We start from the raw sequence: 14,464 nt of genomic DNA on the forward strand, positions 1-14,464 counted from the left end.
TTTGTTTCACGCACGGCTTTCTTTTTCTAAACTGACCCGCCGTCCCTGTTGTACTCTCTCATTGCTAACCAACCTTTTTCTGTATGTTTTTCCAATCAGCTGCTAATGAGCCAACTGTACTGATTCCTGCTGTGATGGCACACACCATAAAGACTTTTCGAAGGGCCTCGTTGTAGGCAATGACAATCAGCCCTACATCGCTCTCTGTGCCCAGATTCTTCACCGCCGCTGCTCCGACTTTTAAAATCATCTTTGCATCTATCGTGGGTACGTCTTGCTCTAACTTCTTGGTCAAGGCTTGAGCAAGTACTGTTTGGCCAACTGCGACAAACATAGAGCCACCGAGAGTTTGGAGAAACACCATTGTGCTAGTCCCGGTGGCCACATCAGAAATGTCCAAGACACTTTGTGCTGCCATCACAGGCAGCTGGAGACCACAGCCCACACCGGCTCCTGCGATTAGCTGAACTCCTACCCACAGTGTGGGGGGTGAGTTCAGATCTAGGATTTCGAATAGGCTATACCCAGCTGTCATCAAAACACTGGAGAACACCATGAAGGGCGCAAATAGTCCTGTAGCTGTAACTGCCATGCCAACGATGACGGAGAAGAAAACCACTATCAATAGGAGTGGTAGGTTCATGAGACCGCTTTCAAGTGCGGAGGCTCCCTTGACTGCCTGAAACCAGATTGGAAGATAATAAACGCTAGCAACATATGCAGCGCCCAAGTTGAATGTAAATATAGCGGCACTCCACACTGCTCTTTTTTTCATGATTCTGAGCGGAATCGTAGCTTTGTCTTTGAGACTAAGCTGTAAGACCACAAACATCACAAAACAAACTCCAGATGCAGACAAGAGTCCAATAATGCGTGTGGAGCTCCATGGGGGCTTAGTTCCCACTTGTTCCAGGGCTAACATAAGGCACACAACAGACGGAATGAAGAGTATGTTTCCCGCAAGATCCAAATGGGTTGCAAGAGATGCAAGGGATGGGGCTGGCGTTTCGTGCTTTGGAATCTTCAACCACACGGTCAATATAGTTAAAGAGACCATGCCCTATGGAGGATGGGTTAGGAGGGAACCGAAACTACACAAAGGTTTTGTAGTAAAACTCACTATTGGTATGTTAATCCAAAAACACCATCGCCACGTCAAGCTGTCTGCAAAGAGCCCTCCAAGCAATGGGCCAGCTAAGGAGGCGATACCCCAGACACTACCTGTCCTCAAAAGTTAGAACTCAATTTGGTCATATAACGGGGGGATGTCATGCATACCAACATATCCAGCGTACATTGGGCGTTGCTCAATAGGTACCAAGTAGGCTAGGATCACTAAAGCCCCAGAGAAAATACCAGCGCCGCCTGCTCCGGAAATCGTCCGACCCAGAATAAGAATTAGACTTGTTGGGGAAACTGCGCATATGAGGCTTCCGATTTCGAATATCACGATAGCTGAGATGTACACAGTCTTGATGTTGAAGAACTTATAAAACTTGCCAAAAAGGAGCTGTAGAGAGGCAGTAGCTAGTAAGTAGGAAGTCCCATACCACCCAACATCTTCCAGACTTGCGAAGTCATCTGTGATTTTCGGAATTGCCGTCGCAATGATGGAGTTGTCTAAGTATGAATTGTGTGAATTGGTGTCTTTATCATGGGACTGTGAACTGACTAACCAAGTGCCATAAGAAGCACACTCAGGCAGAGCGATAGTAAGATAATCATGCGTTCACGCTTTGGTGGATATTTTATATCCTGGGTATCATTGACTACAAGACGCTCCTCATCTCCATTTGCATCATGGTCAATTTTCATGGCCAATGATGTGGATGACTGTGTCAACTCAAAGCTAGGTGACTTTTCCGAAAAGCTGTAACTTAGGCTAGGCCTAGAATAGGATGAGGCAGAGTATACAGGACTAGGGCGAATTAGTCCGGTATGTCGGCTCTTATAAATAATAGACTGAGTCGTATCCGGGCTGAGGGTAGTGAGGCTTGAGAATCGGTCTTGAGAATACATCAACTGTGACGTTTTGGCGTTATTGCCCCATGAGAAAAGGGAAGTCTTGTGAATCATGATGAATAGATAATAAATAAAGTCAGTTTGGGGCGAAAAGAAACGAACCCGGCTTATTTGTATCAGTCTCCAGTATAAAAGCTGTTGAAGAGGATTGGGTGTTTGTGTATGCAGTTGCAAAAAGACAGACAAACACGGGAAATGCGGGATATTCTGCGAGCAACTCTCTGCTCTTTAATTGTATTGCTAACATATAGTTCGTTTTGCACATGTCCCTGTGCCTGCGTCCACCGCATTGAAAAAGTACCTTGAGATGTGCAATGCGGGATGCCCGACTCGGGTCGATGCATCCACCGAAAGATGTTATTGGGATTATTTTTAAAAAGAGCCGAAATTCTCCGACTACAAGAGACATTGACGGCAAGAGACCGAGCTGAATTCCTAGAACTTTAGAGAGACATGGCTTAGAGTCATCGCAAGACACGCCGGCTCCCGTCAATATACATACATGCGGCTACAGTCCAGCCTTGATATCACCCGTAGATTAGATTCAAACCCGCCATTTCTAGTAAATCTGTACAGAAAGCCCTAAAAAGTCTCTGAAATTACCGGGCATCACTACCCACCGCTAGTTTGCATTTCCTTTCAGTTGTTCTTGACCATCACCCAAGTACCACATCGTGTAACGACTACAAAAGGATTGTGTAACATAGGCATAGACTGCCTCTAACATCTATTCCCATTGAAAGAAACGGTACACTTCATACCCTTTTCCTAACAAGAGAAATGCACATAACAAACTTGAAATTACTGGGTATAAATAGAAGTTTCATGTCGATATTTATTCCTAGACGGCTTGCTTGCTTTCATTGCATTAGGCTTGTCTTCTCTCATAGAGCTCCACAAAAGAACACAGCTCTAGTCTTAGAAGCGGTCAGTATACCCAAACAACCGCCAAGCCAAGTGATGGGTGACAGGCACAGTGGACGTATCGATGACATACCTACCCCATTTTCGCCTGGCTGTCCAAATAATGCGTTAGTTTTAGTCTTGTTGTCTCTGTAGTGGCATTTCCCATATGTATGACAGGCGGCTTCGGTCTGCACGACGATTGATGGCGCGCTATATTTCTATGACTAAGACATCCGAGTCAATGTGTGTCGCATTCATAGAATCTCAAATTTTCTGACCAAATAAACCTGAATGATCGGTACAGGGTTATTACCACAAGCTTAGTTTCCCCTTGGCAGCCAATATTTATAGAACTAATCATGAAGCTATGGCGCTGGAGAGTTGCCTAACTTTGATGAAAGAAAGACCTTTGTTACAGCCGCGACGGCGGTACCGTGATAATCAGTCAATCAGCTTTGTACAGCAACGTAGCAGGTTTTCCAGCTCCTAGTTTCAATATCAAGGTTTCAAAAAAATGAAACTCTTTTATTCATCAAGTTTCTGCAGGCTCGCGTGCTTGTACCCCAATGTCTTATGCAACGCCTCTGACCTTGCCGCATAGGCGACCTGCGATTCGACATTGAACTTCTTGCATACAACAATGGCCTTCTTTTCAATTTTGCTACGGTTACTTTCCCCTTGCCAGAATCCATCGCAACTAGCTTTGTCAACAGTGTCACTGAGAAGCGAACAAAAGTTGGCTTTTCCCAATTGGACGTATTCCACCACATGACTTGGAAACAAAGAGGAAAGAAAAAGCTAGATATGACGGCAAATAATCATGAGCTTTGTCAAGTTGGATTGGCAACATGACCAAGGTGAAGATATTACGCCATCGCACTTGATGTATGAGAGTACAAAACCTGGTAGTAATACCTGAATGTTCTCATGCTTCTCCAAAGGGCTAATAGTGTGGCTTGTATGTATGCACAAGGGTACTCACTTTCCCCAAGCCAGTAACACAACCCGAACCGCGCAGCTGTGCTCTGTCAAACAATCAAATAAATGGATGTATAGATGCGTCCCAGGGACACCCAAGATTACTAGTATACGGAAGCATAACAACAAGCTGTTCATTGGATATCCCAGATATCACGTTATGCCCTTTGCGGCCTCGAGATGAGATGCTATGGCCATTAAAAGCCAAGTAGCTTGTAAAGAAGGTGATATTTAGCCTCGAGACATAGGACGTCCACCGAAGGGAGCAAGTCGATATACTCTGTATTGAGGAAGGAGCCTTTACTTGTTTGGAGACAGAGATGGCACGTTAGATAGAGTTAGTTTGGTTCTGGTTATTCTGAAACGATGGGCGACTTGATCCATATAATGCATGAATTTTAATTCATTGGCAGAATTCAAGACATAATACTCATTCATAGCTAACTCAATTTAAGGCTGAGAAGATTCGGCAGTAACAAGTATCATAAGAGAGTGAGAGCACGAACTTGAGCGAAGACATGAACCGAGAATATAGCACCGCCTGGAATAGTAACAGATGCTGAGACGGGAAGAAAGGAAGAAGGGAGCCCAGTTACTAGAGAGATACCTTCATCAGCCGGATAGCTGGAAGGTGATATGAGCGACTAAAGACAACAGGGCCTTTAGTCGAAGAAGTAGGCCCCAAGGTGGTATTGCCTTGATAAATCCTTGAAGATTCCTTGACTGACATGAGCAAAAACTTAAAGGACTTTATTTGCTTGGGCTCGCATAAGGTGCCTGGGTATAAAAGTCATATGCCAGTAGATGGGCAGAACCCAGAAGGTGATATAGTTGCACCATGAAGAGAACTCAGAATACCGAGCTCTTTTTCAGAGCGGCGTCCCATCAACACTAGGAGATGCTTACCATTTTGTCAAGGTTGGGACATAGAGAGAAGATTCCCCGGAATGTTTAACACATGGCAGACATCAAATAAGAGGATAGAAACCTTGGGTCCATCCAAAGTCCAAGTATCTATTTTGATGGTTGCCATACCGATGCAACGAAGGGTAACTCCTAAGCCGTGAATGGGATGGACTCTTCCGTGTTGTAATCGAAGAAAAGGGACCGATTTGAAGTCATGTGAAAGGAGGCTTCTGAATCTACGATCCAAAGATCTGGGCAAATAATATCTTTTTCCTTGACACTCACTTGACAAGGAAAACATGCGAAGAGTAGAATTAAATATGACTTATTTGCATCCTTGTTTGGTGAAACTGACGTCCTTGGTGATGGGGCTCGTGTGACAAGCCTCATTTGTATGATTAGCTCTTGGAAGACGAGGACATTTTCCTCTCTTCCCCTTTTTCTTGGTTTTTTTTTCGGCCCGCAGAGTATTGGCGAGCGCATTAGGGGTTTTCTGCCTCTCTGGTTGGCTGATCTCATGATTAACAGAGCCCATCACTTTGTCTAGTTCTGTTAGATGACGAAGGTGGGTGTGTTGATGTATTGCAAGTGCAAACCCTTGAACCCACTAAGCTTAGGGTTACCTCACAATTCCATCTCAGTTGTCTCCAAGATGGTGACAAAACTTCAGCCCACATTTGACATGGGACAATGAATGCGCCATCATCTTTTTGTAAGTTTTGCCCTCCGCCTCCATCGTGGCATGGTCACGGACATCACCTGTCATCAACATTATAGTATCAGCAATTATCTCTTATGCTAGCAATGGAACTTTGCCTTCCGCAGCGGAAGACCTATGGGCTACCTCGTCAGGACTGAGGTCTGATCACAAGGACTTGGATATACAGAATGGCTCTTTCTCTATATCTGGTGTATGTAGCTATTGGCTTGGAACTTATCGATCACCGTTCTTCTTTTCTGGGATAATTGATCCATTACCTTCATCTATCTCTTTGAACTTGTGACGGTCCAGAAGCATCTTCTGCGAAAGACAACAGTGAGTCCTCCAACACTGACAGGGTGAAAGGGGTGTAACCCTATTATATTTGCCCAAAATTCATTGCACGTGACTGATCCGAATCCTAGGGTTAGAAACCACAAGGCTCAGGTATGTGTCTCACCGTCTACAACTAGTCGATGAGATCAGTTGTTTGGTATATTCTAGCCTAGATCATCCTTTCTCTGATATTTCTCTTTTTGGCAGCCCACCTCAACTCCGAGGCTCACAAGACTCCTTCCTTGCTATATCTGTGGGCTCTATAACAAAGTCAAATTACACACATCATGAAGCTTGCCCTGTCCTCACTGCTGCTTGTTAGCAGCCCATTATCGTTTGCGGCCCTGAACCACAACGCCCAACAGGAACCTCTCGGCACTATTGTAGGTTTGGGTGCCGAATCAGGCCTGGCCCCAGATGATGCGTCACTTGGGACTATTGAAAATGACACACCTTCCTATCGCGCCGAGCTTCTGGATCTGCACAAATCTCTTGTTTCTATTTCTTCGACATCGCGTAACGAGACCACCGTAGGCTCCTTTCTCCGCTCCTATCTTGCTTCGCATGGCTTCACTACGCAGATCCAGTCACTGGCTGATGGTAAGCTAGTTAGCTCTAGTGGAGATAACTTCTTGGCCGGAAAAGCTACTACAGGCGGTACTCATCGCTTTAACATCATTGCTTGGCCATCTTCGGTCAAGAAATCGACCGGCCGTGTGCTCCTTACTTCTCACATTGATGTTGTTCCTCCACATATCCCGTACTGGATCTCCGACGAGGCTCCAACCAGCAAAACCCGCATCGGTGGTCGTGGCAGTGTCGACGCCAAGGGCAGTGTGGCGGCTCAAGTTATTGCCATGCAGGAGCTTTTAGCTTCTAATGCTATTGATCCCAGTCAAGTTGCTCTTGTATATGTGGTTGGTGAGGAGATCAATGGTGATGGGATGGAAGCCTTTGGGCACGCCATCAATGCCAATACTATTGAATTCGCCGCCGAGTCTGCCATTTTTGGTGAGCCCACACGAGGTAAGCTCGCCTGTGGCCACAAGGGCGGTCTCTTCTGCAAGCTTTACGCCCACGGCAAGGCAGGTCACTCGGGATATCCCTGGCTGGGGAAGTCTGCCAATCAGGCTCTAGTTCTGGCGCTTGCCAAGATAGCCACAGTTGACCTCGGAAGCAGTGACAAGTACGGCAATACGACAGTCAACATTGGGCGCATTGATGGTGGTGTAGCTGCCAATGTTATTCCTGACAAAGCTATGGCCGATCTTGGAATTCGAGTGGCCATTGGACCAACACAAACGGGTGGAGAGATTGTCAAGCAGCGAGTGTTGGACGTTTTGGCGAGTGTGGATGATGAGCTGGAGCTTGTATGCTCGGCAGGGCCTTATGGCGTTGTCGAATGTAATTGCGATGTTGATGGTAAGCCTTTGCCTTTGCATTCCCGTTGTCATATGTTGTACTGTTTCATTCAGTGTTTCTACCATCTTCTTCTATGGTCTTGCTAACCATCCTAGGGTTCGACACCACGATTGAAAACTACGGGACCGATATTCCCCACCTCCGCGTCAACCAAACAAACTACTTGTATGGTCCTGGATCGATCTTTGTTGCTCATGGTGACCATGAAGAATTGACTGTATCTGATCTTGAAGAAGCCGTTGAGGGCTTCAAAAAACTCGTCATCCATGCGCTCGATGAGTCAACCCCGAGCCTGTAGATACAGCAAACCCCCTTAATATTTTATAGCAAAGTAAAACAGCCAAGATTTAGGTTGGTTAGTTATGCTATGTTCTCATTTCCCGGTCTATCTCATGCTACTGTAGAATTTCCAGCTTATGCAAAAATCGAGGAAAAGTCAAAAACGCCGTCGGCGTTCTTTTCCACTACACCACTTTCCGTGACAATAACATCAATCAGATCTTGCGGAGTAACATCGAATGCAGGGTTCCACACGCCGATTCTCTGGTCCGCGATCGCCACTCTGACAGTGTTGTTGCTAATCTTTCCATCGGCATCAACCACAGCACCGCTAATCTGCGTCAGCTCCTCTCTTTTGCGCTCCTCTACGACAATGTCATCACCATGCTGCGTGTTTAGATCAATACTGGTTGTAGGGGCTGCAACCATGAATTTGATGCCATGGTGTCTAGCCAGAATCGCCAACTGGTACGTGCCAACCTTGTTAGCCGTGTCTCCGTTGCGTACGACACGGTCGGCTCCGACAATGACAGCTAAGATGTTAAGCTCGTTCTTGCGCCGTTTAAAAAGAGCAGCTGCCATGCTGTCCGTGATGAGAGTGCTGGGGATGTTTTCGTAGCTGAGTTCAAACGCTGTCAAGCGACTACCCTGGTTATAGGGACGAGTCTCGGTGCAAAAAGCATGCTTGAGAGTTCTCTCTTCATTGAGTGAGCGAATTATGCCCAGGGCCGTTCCATGACCGGCTGTGGCCAGAGAACCGGTGTTGCAGTGTGTAAGAACGCTGACCGGAGTTTCAGTTGAGGCGCCTGCATTTGCAGACAACCAAGCAGCTCCATGGGCCCCGATGGACCGGTTGGTAGTGACGTCCTTGGTGAGAATAGCTTCGGCCGCTTCAATGAAGGCGTTGGTCACAGAAGATGCATCGGTTGCCACCTCTGGTTTTCTAATCTTCTTCTTTAGGAGAGTAATGGCATTCGACAAGTCGACAGCAGTGGGCCGACTCTCCTTGAGGTAATCAAGGCGCTTGTCGATGTATGCGATGGTGTCAGCAGCCGAGGAAGCCGCTATAATTCCCAGTAGAATTGATTAGCGGTCTTTTGAGTACAGTTGTTTTGGGCATCGGTGATGTATCAAACACTGCTTCTTCTCTTACTCACCCGATGCGCCTCCACTCAGCTCCACGGCGAGTGCAAGACTAGCAACAATAGCAATAGCCGGAGCACCTATATCAATTCCATGCACAAGATCAGCAAACGAGACTTGCAAGCTCAAGAGAAGTCGGTTCTATAAGTCGGTACCTCTAACACGCATAGAATGAATCGAGTCAAAAGCCTCCTCACAGTTCTTCACTTCGTCATGGTGAATTTCGTGGGGAAGGCGCAGCTGATCAAGAACCTGCAAATGGCCCCGAGAGTAAATGACGGACTCAAGGCAAGGCATAATGTTGGTGTCCAAGTCAGGTTCACATGAGACGAGTGATGCAAGGAGAAACAATGGTCTTTGACTGGATTTTAATGACGTTATATCACTGCTAGCTAGTTATCTATGTAGTACGAACGAATATTTCATCATATCCCACTCAACCCTAGTTTCTTTGCGGGGTGGCTGTCGGCTTGTTGGCAGCTGTCAAGACTTCCCCGATAAGATAGCATAGGGAGCTTCATTACCACACAGAGAAATCCACCAAGGTTCAACTTAACCAGTTCGATCGATGCATCGCCCTTTGCGCCCAGAAACATAACAAGCGCTGCGTCACGAATCATTTCACTATGGAACAACCGTTTTCTACATCAAAGGTCACAGGTAAATACGGGAAAATGGGCTCTTGTTTCATTAAAGTCTCTCTCAACCCCCCTTCCCTACTCTCATCTGATTACCCAGCTATCTCCATCTTCGTCACTTGTGTCAAGCACCACTAACAACCCCCCTCTGTGTACTGCAGTGGAATATTTCGATCCCCATGACGTCTTCAAACTCATTGAATCAAACTTACTCCCGCGGCTACCTTTGCGACACTTGAATTGGCAGTCACACTCCGGGCCTATCCGATCAATCGATACTCTCCACATTGACCTTGTGCCGTTCGGTTCCGCAGCCGCTATCGCTGCCACAGCAGCGCCTTCCACTACATCCGATGACGGTTTTCAAACACAGAGCGTGAGCGGAATCAAATCTACTGCAACGACTTCTATGGTATCTACCTCTGTGGCCGTTGACGACGGCTCTATACACAGCTCTCGAGCCTCTCTAGGCCCTGCTCGCCGACACCAAATTCCAGGTCTCCGACGCACCTCATATCTTAAGCTTCTACTTGTTCGATGTGATGACAATGATATTTACAAAGAAAAAGTCCGTGGCGAAATCAAGGAATGGCTCAAGGTGCACACCCCTAAAGACGCCGATGGCAGACACAAACTATCAAAACAAGAAGGCCATGATGCATTTGAGTGGCTGATAGTCCACGTTGTCCTTCCAAATACCGTCGCTGCCACACAGCCCCGAACTACTGCAAAGACCGGCGACAGCATTACTGTTGAAAACAAGACAGCAGCAAAGTGGCGCGGAGGAGGTAGTACACTCCTGGAAAGACTACGCACGGATTTCAACACTACCGGAAAGCTGGCCCCAGACCGAATAGCACAGCTTCGTATTGGAATCAATGATGTGCCTTACGACCTTCTTCCTCGTGTTGTCCCTGCGGTTCCTTCTGGCTACGTCGAGACCCGTGAGGATGTTGATGCTGCCTGGGGAGACTTCATGAACAAGCTCAAGAATCAAATATTGCAGTCTTTTGACACGCGAGTACACTTTTATGAAGAAGACATTAAAGAAAAAGATGCACAACGAGCATTTGCCGGCTGGAACTTCTGTACCTTTTTCATACTCAAAGAAGGCCTCGCGCGCGGCTTTGAAAGCGTGGGCCTAGTCGAAGACGCTCTTGTGGGCTACGATGAGCTCAGTGTTGGTCTTGATACCATTACCAAAGAGCAAGTTAGTTCGGGGACCCCAAGTTTACTTCCATGGACACCAGAGCTTTATGAGAGGGCCAAATTAGCTTTAGGTAACCCTAGTCCGACGTCGGGAGACGAGGAGGCGGTTGATCTACAATCAACCAATGCGGATAAAAAACGCGAATATGATGACATCCCGCTCAGTGCCTCCAAGAAGCCGTACCGAGAGCTTATTTTAGCAAATAACGTGTCTCTATTTGACTTTAGATGCTACATATTTGCGCGTCAGATTGCTTTGCTCTCTCGTCTCGGAAACGCCATGTCCACGCGCGAGGAGCTTCTTGCTAAGCTTCACAGCCAACAGGAAGCAATCCAGCCTGGTGTCGCGCCCCTAATAATTGTTCCGCCACAGAAAGGAGATGACACGGAAAATCTTTCTCATCTAGCAGAAGTATGCCGTCGTACACTACAGTTCATCCCTGCCGCCTCAGCCATCATGCGTGCCGATATAATAGCCTCCTTTACGCCATCCGATGCCGCTCAGGCTAAGCAATGGAAACCTGACGCCCGACTTTTAGATGTCACGGAAAATCTTGTTTCAGCGTTTGCTTTTGCTGCTGCTCAACAAATTCTGGCACAAACTTCAACCTCGGCTGTTCCGATTCCGCCGCCAAGTACACCCAACACACCCATTATTAACACCAAGATTGTTTTCCTTGACCCCAAGTCTCATTCTACAAAGAAGAATAATTCTCTTCCTATTTCTCGGCCTTCCAACTCGGTACCACCCGGAAAACTGTCACCAAAAAGCCCAGGCATCTTTCCTGGTCCAGCAGCCCATGAGGCTATTCAGGCGCTTCAGGCGCAGGCTACCAAACAGCAAAACAAAACAGGACTAGACGACCTAGCCGCTCGTCGGGCTGAACTTTATACTTTGTGTCGCAATGTACTGGAACAGCTTGGGAAGAAGAAGGGCTGGATGAACGGCTGGGCAACAACGCCAATGGTTGGGTCGCTGAATATCAATGACGACTACACCAATCTCGAAGACATCGATTTGTCCGACGACACTGTGGGGTCTCCTATGACACCTGCCTCTCCGTTTGCTGATGAACTCACATCAGTTTCCGTCAACTCCTCTCGTCTACTCGCTGCAGCGTTGGATCGCCAAGAAGGCTTCTACAGACTTTACGAAATGCTAACCGATAAAGCACTGCGGCATTATACAATTTCAGGCTACGATAGCGCGGTACAAACACACATGGCAGACCTCGCTGTTTTTAAAATGCATCTGGGTGACTATGCCGCAGCCGCACTATATCTTCAAGTCAGTATAGATTTCTTTGGAGATCGCGGATGGAGCATGGTAGAGCTTTCCCTCCTCGTCCAGTATAGCAAATGTCTGAGGCAACTGGGGTGGCGAGAGGAATTCGTGAAAATAGGTCTCAGGCTATTAACAAAAGCTGCGATATGTCGACTTGAAATGTTACAGCCCGGAACATCGATGCCGCCACAAGCCCTGATCCGACCTGACCTCCGGGTCATCTCTGGCCTTGTTTCAGAGCTTCTTTCCATCTCTAAAACCCTATCTGTGCCTCAAAGAATAGCTTTGGTGGACTTCTTTTCTGGCGCAGAAATCTCTGGCCCGCCGGAATATCTTGAAGGCAAGGATATGTTCAGCCTGCCATTAACCTTTACAAGTCTTTTGATGGAGGACATTCCCATTGACTCAGCTACCCTCAGACTATCGAGTACAGCTCCTGGAGTTCAGCGAACTATTGTTCTTCAAATATCCAAAGACCAGGTTTCGACTCTCAAGCCAGGAACGTCAATATTGAAGTTTGCAGGAAGTGTAAGTTCATCTAAAATAATCCATATCAAACCACCGTCACTAATCATCCACAGGCCGCAATTCCTGGTCACTATAAAGCCAACCATTTAATTCTCAGTTCTGGTAAAGTTCAGTTGATTTGGGATGTGGCGTCCTTGCAACCCTCTGAGTCGGATGGTCTATTCAAGCAGCCATTCATTACAGTTTTCCAACGCGCCAATGCTTTTGATGTCGACGCAGCGGCTTCTTCACATACACATCTGCACACCAACAATTGCGTGGATATTACTCTTTCGACAGGTTGGAACGCAGTTTCATCGTGTGAGGTCATTATCCGTCCAGCAAGCGGTGGGTTGAGGATCTTGACATCCGAAGTCATACTCATCACTCCCGGAGTATCCTTTGCCAAGAAGCCCGAATCAGGCTATTTCAAGTTTTCGGCATTGGAGAAACAAAGTAAGGTTACTTTCCGCTTCCCGTTCAGCCTCGAAACCGATGGCGCCATGACGATCACCCTACGTCTTGAAGCCTCGTACTCAACCACCGATGGCACCTTTGCTTTTGCCCGCATCAAAAACATACCTGTCAGTCTGGCTGTAGGAGTCAATGTGCAAGATGTCTTCAAACATGACGCATTGTTCTCGCGGTTTACCGTTTCTTCAGCCACTCCTAGTCCCATGCGTTTGTTCAGCAGCTCTCTAGAAGAATCAGACATCTATACTGCCAAGTCGAATTTTGTGGCGTCAGAAGAAAATCCAGTGGTAATCTTCACCAAACAGCCTGCCAGTGTTCTATACCGCATCTCCCGAGCTGATATGCCTTTCACCTCCTCCTCAGCGGCATCCATGACCCTAAATCTAGCATATGCGCTTGTTCGGGATGAGGTGTCACTTGTTGTTCAGCAATCTATTAACCGCGCTTTCGCTGAAGCACCATCTCCTCTCGGTGAATACTCGGTACTTATGGCAGAGATTGCTTTAACTCACGCCCAGACTGCTCTTTCACCATACGACTTGGAAAAAAACACGCTACTCGGATATCTTCCTACTTCCTTTCTCAGTGCAATCGATTGGCCATTACAACTGGCAAAGCTCGGTGGTATCCCTTCTAGCAGTGAGGTTGTGAAAGAACTGGCGTCCTACATGGCAACTTGGCTGTCAGCTACGCCAAAGCTGCCCATGGTTCCTGAAGCTGACTCGGATGGCAAAAACCCTTCGGCCCGTAGCATCGAAATACCCGTTGATATTCCCCCTCTCAGCATGCTAATCACAGCTGACATCAACGTTGACACTTCTGATGCAGCCCACAATATTTCACTCTCGCACGAGCCATCCAACACCGAGGTCTCAACAGCATGTGTCAATCAAATGCTTCCGGCTACTCTCCGGCTCAAATGGACCCGGCGATGGGCAGCTGAAGCTTTGTCCACTACACCTGCCAGTTCCGCACCAATCCATTACGCCTACGAAGTTACTGCGCCTCCCGAGACCTGGCTTATTGGTGGGCGAAAGAAGGGCGTCCTCACCATCAACAGATCAAACGCCATTTCCAGTGACGAAAACACGGCAGTTGAGGTCCCGCTGATGCTTGTGCCGTTGCGCGAGGGCTGGATCACATATCCCATTGTAGACATTCGTGAAACAGCTGCCTTAGGCCCTGCGGGTGCGCCGGTTGAGAGCAACAATGGCACTGGTCTTGCAGCGTCAATAGCTAACGGGGCAAACACTATTGAGATTGACTTTAAGAATCTTGGACAGGTCCTGCGGGTAGTCAATGATCGTGGAAAGGTCACGCTCAGTCTCAACTCTAGCGGGCCCGGCGGTGGGCCGCTAGTTCTTGAGAGTGAACAAGTGATGGATGAGCGGATTGTGGTGTAGAGTTGAAATTACTACTAGCCACACGATTAAACCGTCCTTACACTTCATGGCATGTTTCCCATAAACTCATAACTATTGTAACCACAACTTAGTTAACTAGTTGATTAGTCAAGTTAACTATCAGATAAAAGCCCTTCCTGTACAATTCATTTAGAATTCAATAAATCTTGTGATAAAAAAAGCTCTACTATTCATACAGTGCTCCAATCGGGACTTGTGTAGAACGCAGGTGGTTTGTAAGATGCGTAGAAATTAA

At 47.2% G+C, this 14,464-nt stretch overlaps 4 protein-coding genes across 4 annotated transcripts; 2 read left to right on the forward strand and 2 right to left on the reverse strand.

The window, feature by feature from the left end:
- Positions 1–64: 64 nt before the first annotated feature.
- BROUX77_006588 (uncharacterized protein) lies at positions 65–2,019 on the reverse strand (the record flags this gene model as incomplete). The annotated part of the gene is made up of 4 exons (XM_073751589.1): positions 65–1,060; positions 1,121–1,221; positions 1,279–1,620; positions 1,677–2,019. 4 exons carry the CDS (start codon positions 2,017–2,019, stop codon positions 65–67), a joined length of 1,782 nt encoding a protein of 593 aa, XP_073602735.1.
- Positions 2,020–6,135: 4,116 nt separating this feature from the next.
- On the forward strand, positions 6,136–7,568 carry BROUX77_006589 (uncharacterized protein; the record flags this gene model as incomplete). The annotated part of the gene is made up of 2 exons (XM_073751590.1): positions 6,136–7,270; positions 7,366–7,568. 2 exons carry the CDS (start codon positions 6,136–6,138, stop codon positions 7,566–7,568), a joined length of 1,338 nt encoding a protein of 445 aa, XP_073602736.1.
- A 116-nt stretch (positions 7,569–7,684) lies between these two features.
- Positions 7,685–8,989, reverse strand: BROUX77_006590 (uncharacterized protein; the record flags this gene model as incomplete). Its single annotated transcript, XM_073751591.1, has 3 exons — positions 7,685–8,613; positions 8,707–8,772; positions 8,848–8,989. 3 exons carry the CDS (start codon positions 8,987–8,989, stop codon positions 7,685–7,687), a joined length of 1,137 nt encoding a protein of 378 aa, XP_073602737.1.
- Positions 8,990–9,318: 329 nt separating this feature from the next.
- BROUX77_006591 (uncharacterized protein) lies at positions 9,319–14,208 on the forward strand (the record flags this gene model as incomplete). Its single annotated transcript, XM_073751592.1, has 3 exons — positions 9,319–9,352; positions 9,492–12,352; positions 12,406–14,208. 3 exons carry the CDS (start codon positions 9,319–9,321, stop codon positions 14,206–14,208), a joined length of 4,698 nt encoding a protein of 1,565 aa, XP_073602738.1.
- Positions 14,209–14,464: the final 256 nt, after the last annotated feature.

This window comes from Berkeleyomyces rouxiae (assembly GCF_048999995.1).
Source record: "Berkeleyomyces rouxiae strain 22BRR77 chromosome Unknown BrBRR77_ptg000009l, whole genome shotgun sequence".
Lineage (NCBI taxonomy): Eukaryota > Fungi > Ascomycota > Sordariomycetes > Microascales > Ceratocystidaceae > Berkeleyomyces > Berkeleyomyces rouxiae.